Source organism: Arachis ipaensis, chromosome B08 (genome assembly GCF_000816755.2).
Source record: "Arachis ipaensis cultivar K30076 chromosome B08, Araip1.1, whole genome shotgun sequence".
In the NCBI taxonomy this organism is placed as follows: Eukaryota; Viridiplantae; Streptophyta; class Magnoliopsida; order Fabales; family Fabaceae; genus Arachis; species Arachis ipaensis.
In genome coordinates, this window is record NC_029792.2 from 123,135,587 (window position 1) to 123,148,278 (window position 12,692).

Here is a 12,692-nt window from a genome sequence, read left to right on the forward strand (position 1 = left end):
TGTATATGAAAATAGTTTTTATAAAATTATTGTTAAATTATTTTTTTTTAATTTTCTACTAAAAATATATATGATATAAATTAAAAAATTTTAGATAAAATTAAAACAAACTAAAATTTAAAAATATTTTAAAATTTTTAATAAATTTTAAAGACAAAAATTATAGTTTACTTTTTGTTACAAAATAAGATTAGACTGAACATCAAAAGTAAGAATCGAATTGCGAGATCTGTAGGAAATAAAAAATAAGGAAAAGACATAATCACTCACGTAACAAAAAATTCCGCAGAAAATTCTTAGAGAGAGTGGGAGTGAGAGTGAGAGCTACGGAGGCGGAAGGAGAGACGTAGTGAGCCACCGCAGACGGCGTGATCTGCCTGACTGACGACGGCGGAATGTGAGGCGCCGACAAGAAGGAAGAAGCACCGATCCGCCATCCTCCCGTGTCGCGCGGCGCCTCCTGTACACCTCACCAAACTCCAACTGCTCCTTCAACGGCGGTTAGTAACGTCCCACAACAGATCCCCACCCAGTTCACGCCGTTACAATCAGAGACAACAAAAAAGAAAAGAAAAAATAAACAAAATTCCAATCACTTGTGTTATCGCGCCCCGAACCCTAGCCTACCATTTCTCACAGCATAACCCTAACTTCCCCCAATCTTCCAATCGCAGGTCGCCGGAATCGGCCTCGCTCGCCGGCGCCGCCTCATCCACTCTCAAGGTACAACCTACATTGCATCTCCCTCTCTCTCTCTCTCTCTCTCTCTCTCTCTCTCTCTCTCTCTCTCTCTCTCTCTCTCTCTCTCACACACACACACACACACACACACACACAGAGCAATGCATGCTGCCTCTGAGAGATGTTTTAATTTTTGTTAAATTTGTTTCCATGATTAATCTGTGATCTTGTGATATCTATGTGTGTAATGTGGTCTAAATTTATTTCCACCAAGAATTTTGAAGTGGAAATGAGGATTTAAGTCTGCTCCTGCACAAATCGGGACTCATGCACGTTTGAAGATGCTTATGGCTTTATTTGGAAACTTTTGTCCTGTTGCTTTTCTGTTGATCGGTGATAGCATCAAATTTAATGCTTTTAATTCTTTTATAAACTTGCATGTTAGGAAATTAAGTTGCTAATATAGTTTTTAAGTTTTCTTTTCATTAAGGTATACGAAAAATTAGTAATCTTGCAAGTTGTGGCCAGCAATTTGGATAGGTTTCTTTGTGTTGGTTTTTCAGATTATATATTTTCCCTTTAGGAGAATTTCATGATGGCTGTGTTTATATGTCTCATCTCCTTTATACAATATGGCTTGATTGTTAATGTTAACTACAAGCAGCATGGGTCCTTTAAAGATTTTAAACTTGAACGTCGTAAACCTTAAAGGTTTAGCTTCCAAGAGATTTGCAATGTCTTCTTTCAATGTGCATCTACCTTTGTTTCCATTTAAACTTCAGCATCAACTGCAATTATTTATTTGCAATAACCCTTCAATCCTTATACATATGTGATGGCAGACAACTTTTTAGAAGCGAACTTCAATAATTTGACTTCAATTTAAATCAATTTATGATACCTAAATTTTTTTCTTTATGAAATTTGGAGTTTCAGCATGCTTTTCAGTTTTTATGAAAAAAGTTCATTTTTAAAGCAATGTAAGATAAACTTGTGCTTTAATTTCTGGTATAACAACCCATGATATAGTATAAGTATATAATATAATGGGAGATATTACTAGTTAAAGAAAAGTGGATTGTGGCTGGACTAAGAATTTCTTTTGCCATTGCTCGTTTATTTCATACCAGGTTGGCCAACCACGGTTCTGAACCCCAAATGTTTGACCCATATTGATTCTTCCCTTGATGGGTTTCTCAAAAAGTTTCTAAGTTTACCTGAGTCACCAACTGGGTAGGCACAATGCTCAAGCAATTCCTCAGCAAGCTTCCTCGCAACAAGAAGCTCGACGTGGACTTGGATGAGTTGAGCCGGGTCGACTCAACCTCCAAGCCGAGCTCCTCTATGCACAACCTCGATTCCCCATGTGCTGCGGGAAAAAACCACCACAACCGGTCCCATACCGACACTGGTGGTGGTGGCAGCTCCTCCGCCGCGAAGCGCACGTCTTCGGTTTTTCCGACCAGCACCGTTTCGGGGATTGAACCCTTGGTCCCTTTCAAGGATGTCCCAAACTCAGAGAAGATGAACCTCTTTGTTAGCAAGCTCAGCCTCTGTTGTGTCACGTTTGATTTCACTGACCCCAGTAAAAACACCATGGAAAAGGATGTGAAAAGAAGAACTTTGATTGAACTTGTTGAGTTTGTGGCTTCTGGTTCTGTTAAATTCACTGAGCCTGCTATTCTAGCCATGTGTAGAATGTGTGCGTTTAACTTATTCCGTGTTTTTCCACCAAATTACCGGTCCGGCCGGTCGGGTGGCTCTGGTGGTGGAGGCAGTGGTGGTGGTGAGAATGATGATGATGAGCCCTCTTTTGATCCTGCTTGGCCACACTTGCAAATTGTGTATGATTTGTTGCTTAAGTTTGTTAGTTCTCCTTGCGTTGATGCAAAGGTGGCAAAGAAGTACATTGATCATTCATTCATTTCAAAACTGCTAGAGTTGTTTGATTCGGAGGATCCTAGGGAGAGGGATTGCTTGAAAACCATAATGCATAGGGTTTATGGTAAATTCATGGTGCACAGGCCTTACATGAGAAAGTCTATTAACAATTTGTTCTATAGGTTTGTGTTTGAGACTGAGAGGCACAATGGGATTGCTGAGTTGTTGGAGATCTTTGGGAGTATAATTAGTGGTTTTGCTTTGCCGTTGAAGGAGGAGCATAAGATCTTCCTTTGGAGGGTGTTGATCCCTTTGCACAAGCCAAAATCCATGGGGGTATACTTCCAGCAATTGTCCTATTGCATCACTCAGTTTATCGAGAAGGAGCCAAAGTTGGCGAGCACCGTGATTAGGGGATTGTTGAAGTATTGGCCTATAACCAATAGTCAGAAGGAGGTGATGTTCCTTGGTGAATTGGAGGAAATTTTGGAAGTTATTAACATGGTAGAGTTCCAGAGGGTCATGGTGCCATTGTTTTGGCGAATTGGATGCTGCATTAACAGTTCTCACTTTCAGGTACAGTTGTTTAGTTGAGTTATACTGAATCCATTTGCTGATATTTTGGTTATTGTTATCTTGTTAATCCATGCTAGGGTTTTCAGTAAGAATTGAATTCATGCACTTTAGCTTGTCTCTATGAATTTGATTGATTTCCAACACCTTAAATTGAGAAAGGCGAAAACACTGATAATAATGTTTTTTTTTATCATGTTTAAAGTTAAAACATATTGCAACTATTATTTGGAGATTATTCTCTGCAGGTCCTTGTTTGTTAGATTATGTTACTTTCCGGTTGCAGGATTTTAAAGTAGTTCATATATTAGAGCTCTCGATATTTATTGAAGCATATGTCCTAGTTCTTTTAAGTTATCATTTGGCATCACAGGCATCTTGCCTTTTCGAACTAATATTTCTGCGAGCCTGCAATTTTTTTCTATCTATATTCATGGTGTTCCTTTTGAAATAAACTTTATAGTTAAAATATAAATCTAGCTGTTATATATATCATCAATGTTGAAATTAGTCCTTGTACAGAAAGAAGGCCTTTATTTCAGTCTCTACCCATGTAACTGTTTTAAAGAAGCCCCTACCATCAAGTGAAATTATAATTTGGTGAATATGGTTTGGCCTCGCATGTGTTTTAAATTATCTGTAAGTTGTCAAATAATAGTGAATAAAGAAAGAACATACTCCGCTGACCACGCAGTATTCTTGAAATTATCGATCCTACTTATTGTAACACTTTCATCACCAAAAGTTACATTGGTAGAGGCCAATTTGAAACGTTATTTTTTGAGTAGGCACTAAACCAAAGATTGAAGAAATCAAGGAGTAAAATTATATTTTAATTTTTCTTAATATTTTGTCATTCTTCTTATTTGCTAAAATATGCTATTTTTTTTTGGTTCAACCTGGACTGTTTCAGGTAGCTGAAAGAGCCCTTTTCTTGTGGAACAACGACCACATTGTCAACCTGATCGCTCACAACCGTCAGGTAATCTTGCCGATCATATTTCCAGCATTAGATAGGAATTGTCAAGGCCATTGGAACCAGGCAGTTCTCAACTTAACTCACAACGTTAGGAAGATGTTTGTGGAGATGGACGAGAAGCTGTACATCTCCTGCCTCACTCAGTTCAAGGAGGAAGAAGCGCTGCTTAGCTTGGAAGCCGAGAAGCGGAAGGACGCCTGGAAACAGCTTGAGAAAGCGGCCAGTCTCCAGCCAGTAATTGGAAATACAGCTGTTTTAGTTTCTCCAATTTGATAACCTTAAAAAATGTGTATGTATAATAGTAATAGACCTTCAATGAAATCTTTTTTTCCTTTTTATTCTAAAAAGAAAAAAAACCTCTTTTCTCCTTGTTAATGGTGGATAAATCCTTGAGGGAAAAGCTAGGTTAATGGCTGTTTAATTGGAGAAATCCTATATATATATATTTCATGCTTTTGATGCTTCTTTCTTAGGCATGGCGGCCACAAAAAGTTTTTTAAATTAATATTTTGTTCATGCTTCCATTATAAAGTAGTTATTAAATAAGAATATTTTGGTAAATAATTTAATAATTAGTTTCTTATTTTGGAATTTTTTTTTGTACAATAGCTAAATAGAAAACAAACAGAAAGGGAAAAAGAACACAGATGAAAAGAAATATTCTAATCTAAGCCATCCTATAGGAGACTAAGCAGGGGAGCTTGCAGCTGTAGCCAGTCTATTGCTTCGAAATCTCCATGGACATCATCTTTGGCCAACCAATCTGCCACACAATTTTTTGTTTTTAAATAGTGTATAAATAATTAAGTTGATAGATACCGTGAAATTTTATCCTGAATTGTTATTTGATGGGTTGGTCTGTTGTTATAAAGATTTTTTTATTGAAAAAAAATATTATTAAATTAATTAAAATAAAAAATAAAATTCATAACTTGAAAATTAATTAACCATAAAAAAATTTTATCCTGAATTGTTATTTGATGGGTTGGTCTGTTGTTATAAAGATTTTTTTATTGAAAAAAAATATTATTAAATTAATTAAAATAAAAAATAAAATTCATAACTTGATAACTAATTAACCATAAAAAAAAATACTTCATAATTTATATATTAACAAAAAAAAAAGTGATTTAAAAATCATAAGAAATAATTGATTGCTTTAAAAAGTGATTTAAAAAATACTTCATAAAAGTCTACTAATTATTTACTCAACATGACTTTGTCCCTCCAATTAAAGTAATTTTGGACGGTGTAAATATTATCTGTAAATGGTGCTTAGCTTCCCAAGATTGATTCCACATTAATACAATTTGAAAAAGTGAATCTGGGGCAGATATAAATAGGACAGTGTTTGAGATAATACGTCCACAATAAAAATATAAAGCTTTTCTCTCTCTCTCTACGTGTAATATATAAAGTTCTTTTTTCTCTTTTCTCTTCATATACTACAAGTCTACAACATATAATATTAGTAAATATATTAATCATCCCAATTATATTGAGATAGTAATTGTGGTGAATATTATTACTAGAGTTATCTAATTATATTTCTTTATTTTATATTTATTTTCCTTTCTTATTTATTTATTTCACAACACGTTATCAGCACGAGATTCTGATAAAATTTTAGGAAGACTCAGGTAACAAATTTTCATAATGTCAAAACTCTCTCATCTTGAATTTAATGCTCTTGATATATCTGGAAACAACTATTTATCATGGATACTAGATGCTGAAATCCATCTTGATTCAATGGATCTTGGAGATATCATTACGGCTGAAAATAATGCATCCTAAAAGGATAAAGTCAAAGCCATGATTTTTCTTCGTCGTCATCTTGACGAAAGATTGAAAAATGAATATCTCACATTAAAAGATCTTACAGATCTGTGAAAAGACCTTGAAGAAAGGTACAATCATCAAAAGACGGTGATATTTCCTCAAGCCCGATATGAATGGACGCACTTGCGTCTACAGGATTTTAAATCCATAAATGAATATAATTCAACAATGTTTCGAATTACCTTACGAATGAAATTATGTGGGGAAAAGATAATTGATAATGACATGTTAGAGAAAACTTTCTCGACCTTCCATGCCTCGAATGTGCTCCTGCAGCAGCAATTTCGAGAAAAAGAATTTAAAAAATATTCTGAGTTAATTTATTGCCTTCTTGTTGCTGAACGCAACAATGAGTTGCTCTTAAAAAATCATGAAGCGCGCCCAGCTGGCGCCGCCCCATTTCCTGAAGTAAATGCGGCAAATCATTACCCCAAAAGAGGTAAATGGCAAGGTTTTAGTAACAAGAAAAATTATGGAAAGAAGAAAAATTATGTTCACAAGAAAGGATCTCACCAGAAGTGGGATAAAGAAAGAAATATTGGACAAAATAAATCAATAGAGGATAAATATTTCCGTTGTGGTGAAAAGGGCCATTGGTCACGTACCTGTTGTACCCCAAGACACCTAGTCGATCTTTATCAAGCATCTTTGAAAAAGGACGACAAAGGAAAGGAGTCAAATTTTGTTTCAAATGATGTTGAAAATTCCACCACTCATTATGATGTATCTGATTTCTTTGAGGATCGTAAAGAAAATATTGGTCATTTGATTAAGGGATAAGTACTTTTTTCGTCCCCAAGGTCTGGGGTCAAAATCGATTTCGTCCCTAGCCTCTTTTTTTTTATTAAAATCATCCTTAACGTTACAAAACGCTTTAAAATCATCCTTCCCCCCAATTACGAAATTTTTTGGACACATTTGCCCCTGATGGTCCATATCCCTTCGTTTTTCATTCCCGCGAAACTCATTTACTTTCTTATTCGTTACACAAAGTCGAAGGAGATGGTTCATGTTCAATGATGCCCTAGGTGTGGTGTGTGTTCATTGGAGGCGTATCTGAGTTGCATTTGGGGGTTAGTAGCTACGGCGAGGAAGGTTTTCGGTCCGGCATTGTCGTCGACGTTGAGGTATGTATGCAGAATTCTTTATGATTTTGTTTCCAGTTAGGTGTGCGAGGATTTGAGTCATTTTTTTTTGTGTCTTTAGGAAATGGGAAGCTTTACTCTGACTGTCTACCATGGGGGGCGATTTGGTTATGAAGAAGGGACGTTGTAGTATTTAGAGGGAGAGAAGACAATGATTGAAGATGTTGATAGTGATTGCTGGTCTATATTTGAGGCATATGCAGAGCTAGGGCAGTTTGGATACACCAAGGAGAACATTGCAGCTCTGTGGTATAAGGATCCAGCAATTCAATGGTTAGAGAAGGCCCTAAAATTATTTGCTACGGATAGAGATGCACTTAAGATGTGCAAAATAGCAAGCTTGAGGAGTCATGTTGAGGTGTTTGTGGTGCATGTAGTTGAGGATGCAGAAGAATTTTCGGACGCTGGGTTTATTGATGTTGGAGGCCAAGCAGAGCAGAATCCGGGTAATGAGTTAGTGGTTTATGAGGGTGAAAAAGTTCAAGAGATGAAAAATGATGATGTGCAAGGACGCAATGAAAAAGATCAGGTAGATACAGATGTGGCCGTTGAAAATGATCGGGGTGAGTCAAACAGCAATGATGACAGCGATGATGAGGAGTTTATTCCATCTGATCTTGAGGGTGATAGTGCAGACGACATCCATTTTACAGATAGTGAGGAGGAGTACGATGATGAGAGTGGGTTTGAGGAAGATACCACTGGCAAGAGTAGCAAGAGGGTTGATAAAGGAAAAGGGGTTATGAATGGCGATTTTAGTGATGAGGAAGGTTTCAACAGCGATGAAGTGGACTTGGAGTATGAGGTTGGTGTTGGTTCAGGTGATGAGGAAGGAGAAGGGGAAGATAAGAATGAGGCAAGGAGTTATCCAATTCATAAGGATTGTAAGGACATGAATACTTACAAGTGGGAGGTGGGAACCGTTTTTGCTTCAAGAGAGGAATTTAAGGACACTGTCACGTCGTATGCAGTACAATCGAGAAGGGGACTGAGGTATGCGAAGCTTGATTTGGTTAGAGTGATGGCAGTATGTCAGCCTGGCTGTCCTTTTTGGTTATATGCTGCTAAGATGAAAAATGAAGCAACTTGGCAACTACGGTCCATTAACCTTAAGCACACTTGTGGCCAGTCTCATAGGGTTGGAATAATGCATACTTCGTGGCTGAGTAGGGCTTTTAAGAAGGTGGAACATAATCCAAGGGTTAAGATCAAGGAACTGGTGAACAAGGCACAACGAAAGTGGAACCTGACAGTTACAACCTCAATGGCAGCTAGGTCTAGGCAAGTGGCGTTGGATGACATACAGGGAGAGTATAGGAAGCAGTACAAGAGGATTGGTGATTACTGCTATGAGTTGCTCCGTTCTAATCCAGGATCCTCAGTGACTCTGAAGGTACAAAGGTCACCTGACTTTGAGCATGAGCAGCAAAGCCAATATTTGAACAACTATTGCATATTTCAAAGACTTTATGTATGCCTGGATGCTTGCAAAAAAAGCTTTCTGCAATATAGAAAATTCATTGGGTTGGATGGCTGCTTTCTGAAAACCCCTCAAGGGGGCAGATGCTGACTGCTATAGGATGGGACCCGAATGATCAAATGCTCCCTATCGCCTGCCGTCGTGGAGTCAGAGACCAAGGATAGCTGGACTTGGTTCCTGAGGCTGCTAATTCATGATTTTGGGTTGGAAACAATTGGCATGGCAACCTTCATGTCTGATCAATAGAAGGTAAATATGAACTTAATATCATGCATACTCATTTAAGATAATATGAAGTTAACATTATGCATACTTACCTGGTTTTGCTAGGGGTTACTGCCAGCTTTTGATGAGGTGATCCCAGGTGTAGATCACAGATTTTGCGTGCGACATCTCTACAGTAACTTCAGAAAGAAGTTTCCTGGATTGCAATTGAAGCAGTTGATGTGGAGATGCGCAAAAACAACACACTGGAAGGACTGAAAGAGAGAAATGGCAGTCATTCGAAGGAAGAGTTGTCAAGGTAGCTATTAGAGGAAGGAAGAGCTCAACTTCCAAACCTGCTATGCAAACTGCTACCAGAGGGAGGAAGAGGTCCAGAGGTCAAGGAAATCTATCATCACAGCCCCAACCAGCCATAAGCTCAACTCCCATAACCAGGTCCAAGTCATCCCATTCCTAGCCCATCCCCAAGCCCAGTACAATAGCAACTAGGCCCAATACAACAGCAGCAGCTACTCCCCAATGAAGGCCCAACAAGAAGCCCATCAAAAGCTCTACCCAACCACCACCAGTCACTAAGGACAAGGGTGCATCTAGCTCAAGCCAACCAATGATGCACAAGGTCTCTTTCTCTCACAACATTGCACTGCATGTTTCTCGAAGGAAGTTGAGGCTCATGGCAAAACTGCCTCCAAGGGAATGGGGAAAGCTTTGACAATGTTTACTAACTATTTAAGTTGTTAGCTGGTCCATGTAGATTTGGTTTGATGATAGTGCTATGGTTGTGTAATTTCATTTTGATTGGAACTTATTACAGACTATTTATGCCTTTTGTTGTGTAAAAGTGAACAGAATTACTGCTGTTTTGATATAAGTCCAAATGTCAGTTTGTTTCATGAATGCTGTAAGACTTTTACTCTTGGTTTGTTAATGAATGAAGTCACATGCTTATGTTCTGGTTAATCTGTTTCTGCTTTCATTCTATTAAAGTGCAACTACTCTATAATACAGGTAATGCATTGGTAACACATAGTCAAATTTCATGTCAACAATTTCCACTTTCATTGCCAAATTTTTCTGAGATTACAGACACAGACAATCACTTACATACACATATACTCAACTCCAATAACCAGTTTCAATACCAAATTACTATCCAGTCACAGCAATAATTTTTCAATTACATAAAGTCCTCTGCAATGGCTAACTACAAATAAACTACCTAAAATTGCCCTATTTTCTACCAAACTTTCATCAACCCAGTTTCAAAGGCACCAAACATGGTACATCCTGGTTGTGATTCAACAAAACCTGCAGCCAGCAACATACACAAGCAACCCAGCCAACCATGCCTAACACTGCAGCAACCTTCAACTTCCACTCAGATGCCTTCACGTCTGCCTTCAGGTCTACGACTTTCCTCTTCAACCTTGCAACATGCGGATCTTCGCTCCCAGCTTCTGGATCTTCCCAACGGAAAAACTCACATTCATCATTGACCTACATCACCCCACCATACTCAGTGTCTAGAAAGAAACATATGAGATCATCTTAGAACAACAAAACATGAACTCACCTCATAGTAGACGCAGCCCCAGAATCGGCGACCTGGGTTTTCCTTGGTTCTGGAAACTCGCAACACTGGTCTCTCTCCATGCCCACAAAGAATCCCCTTCTTCTGCGCAGACCCCCTTCTCCGAGATGACCTCGAGCTCTCCGACACCATGGCTGTGCCAGAACCCTAGCCCTAGCAGACACGTTGTGCTTCTCATTTGGGGGTGGGGACGAAAATAAATCTTAATTTTTTATACGATTATATACGTCAACTACCGGTAACAACCTCAGGGGCAAATGTGTCCAAAAAATTTCGTAATTGGGGGGAAGGATGATTTTAAAGCGTTTTATAACGTTCAGGATGATTTTAATAATAAAAAAAAGGCTAGGGACGAAATCGATTTTGACCCCAGACCCTGGGGACAAAAAAAGTACTTATCCCTTTGATTAATAATGGAATAGTTTAATATGTGAGATTGTTAAGTATTCATGTAAATAAATAATGTAAGAAACTTGTTATTAAGTTTTATTTTTTATGTATTTAAGCTTCAAATATGATGTATATAAATAATGAAATATTAATATTTATGTTTAAGAATTTTGAAATCATTAAATGTGTCAAGTTTAAAAAATAATAATAATAATAGTAATAATAATAAAATTTTAGTATATGACGTTATTTTTATATACAGTATTTCTTAGAAAAATAATTCTAATTAAAAATTCAATTTGACTGTGCATGTACTTTTAGGGGTGCACAAGATCCGGTCCGGCCCGAAGATCCCGACCGGGCCCGGTGACTTCGGAGCTAATTTGGCCCGACTTCATTATGGCCCAGTCAAACCCGAGGTTTCAATAGATGGCTCAGGTTATTTATTAAATCGGGTTCGGGTCAAGCCTCGGTCATCTGGCCCCGACCCGTTGGAGTTTGGACCCGTATAGGCGTGCAATAAAAAAAATAAAAAATATGCATTATATTTCTTGCCTTTGTGTTCACTGTTCACAACCTTAAGAGCAAGCTACGAATCAAATGAATTTTGTTCTGTAATTATTTGCTACTTAATATTTTGTTGTTATTGGTTGGTATGACACTATAAATTATTATTATTATTATTATTATTATTATTATTATTATTATTATTATTATTATTATTATTATTATTATTATTATTATTATGTTAATCTTGTGTTGGTTGTTAACTTTGTTTTAATTTTCTTTTGAACTTTGAATGTTTAGTGTGTAATTGACATAATTATTATGATGAAACTTTAAATTATTATTATTAGACTCTAAATTATTATTATGTGAATGTTGCATGTTGCAATGATAATTATTTTCCAAAATTTAGAGGTTCAAAAGATATAGACCTTTGGTGATATTGTGATAAAGTTGATCAAGACCTGAACCCTGAACTGTCTAGACCCGGCTTTAATGTAGCCCAAAAGTAACACGATTTCATCGGGTCTAGGGCGGGTAAGGGTCTCATAAATAGACCTGGTCATTATTTAGGGTCGGGTTCGAGTCACTATGAACCCTGCGAACCCGGCTTTACTCGACCCATGTGCACCCCTATGTACTTCTACTCATTTTATTATTATTATTTGTCTTTGAAGAAAATGGCAAGGATATATAATGAAGATGTATGCCTTGCAAATATTGCAAGTTCGCACACCATTCTCAAAAGTAATATATACTTTACCCATCTTGTGCCAAAATAAGAATATGTTAATACTATTATTGGCTCAGGCAATGTGATAGAAGGCTCAGGAAGAGCTATAATTTTGTTTCCTAGCGGAACAAAATTCATAATAAATAATGCACTATTATCTACTAAGTCTCTAAGGAACTTATTGAGTTTTAAAAATATTCGCCGAAATGGATATCATATTGAAACAACGAATGAGAAAAATCATGAGTACTTATATATCACAACTCATGATTTAAATAAAAAGGTTGATATTAGAAAAGTTACCCCCACTTTCATCTGGGTTATATTATATCAAGATTAGTGCAATTGAATCACATGCCATTGTAAACCAGAAGTTTACTAGCCCAAATGAATTCATAACTTGGCATGATCGATTGGGTCATCCGGGAACAACCATGATGTGGAGAATTATTGAAAACTCCCATAAACATTCACTAAAGAACTAGAAGATTTTTAAATCTAGTAAATTTTGTTGTACTTTATGTTCTCAGGGAAAGTTAATTTTAAGGCCATCACCAGTATTGGATTTGGATCCCCTGAATTCCTAGAAAGGATTCAAGGCGATATATGTGGACCTATTCATCTACCATGTGGATCTTTTAGATATTTTATGGTTCTAATAGACG

At 37.1% G+C, this 12,692-nt stretch overlaps 2 protein-coding genes across 3 annotated transcripts; one reads left to right on the forward strand and one right to left on the reverse strand.

Annotated features, from left to right (window-relative positions):
• On the forward strand, positions 210 to 4,439 carry LOC107613272 (serine/threonine protein phosphatase 2A 57 kDa regulatory subunit B' kappa isoform). Of its 2 annotated transcripts, XM_016315199.2 has the most exons (4): positions 215 to 500; positions 675 to 723; positions 1,812 to 3,138; positions 4,049 to 4,439. In XM_016315199.2, the coding sequence occupies exons 3-4, from the start codon at positions 1,924 to 1,926 to the stop codon at positions 4,385 to 4,387; spliced, it is 1,554 nt and encodes a 517-aa protein (XP_016170685.1). In that variant the 5' UTR covers positions 215 to 500; positions 675 to 723; positions 1,812 to 1,923; the 3' UTR covers positions 4,388 to 4,439. The 2 variants fall into 2 exon arrangements, with proteins under 2 accessions (XP_016170683.1, XP_016170685.1); XM_016315197.2 differs by having other exon boundaries at positions 210 to 723.
• Positions 9,788 to 10,529, reverse strand: LOC107611631. Its single transcript, XM_016313538.1, has 3 exons — positions 10,380 to 10,529; positions 10,133 to 10,303; positions 9,788 to 9,880 (listed from the first exon to the last, which is right to left on the reverse strand). The coding sequence occupies exons 1-3, from the start codon at positions 10,527 to 10,529 to the stop codon at positions 9,788 to 9,790; spliced, it is 414 nt and encodes a 137-aa protein (XP_016169024.1).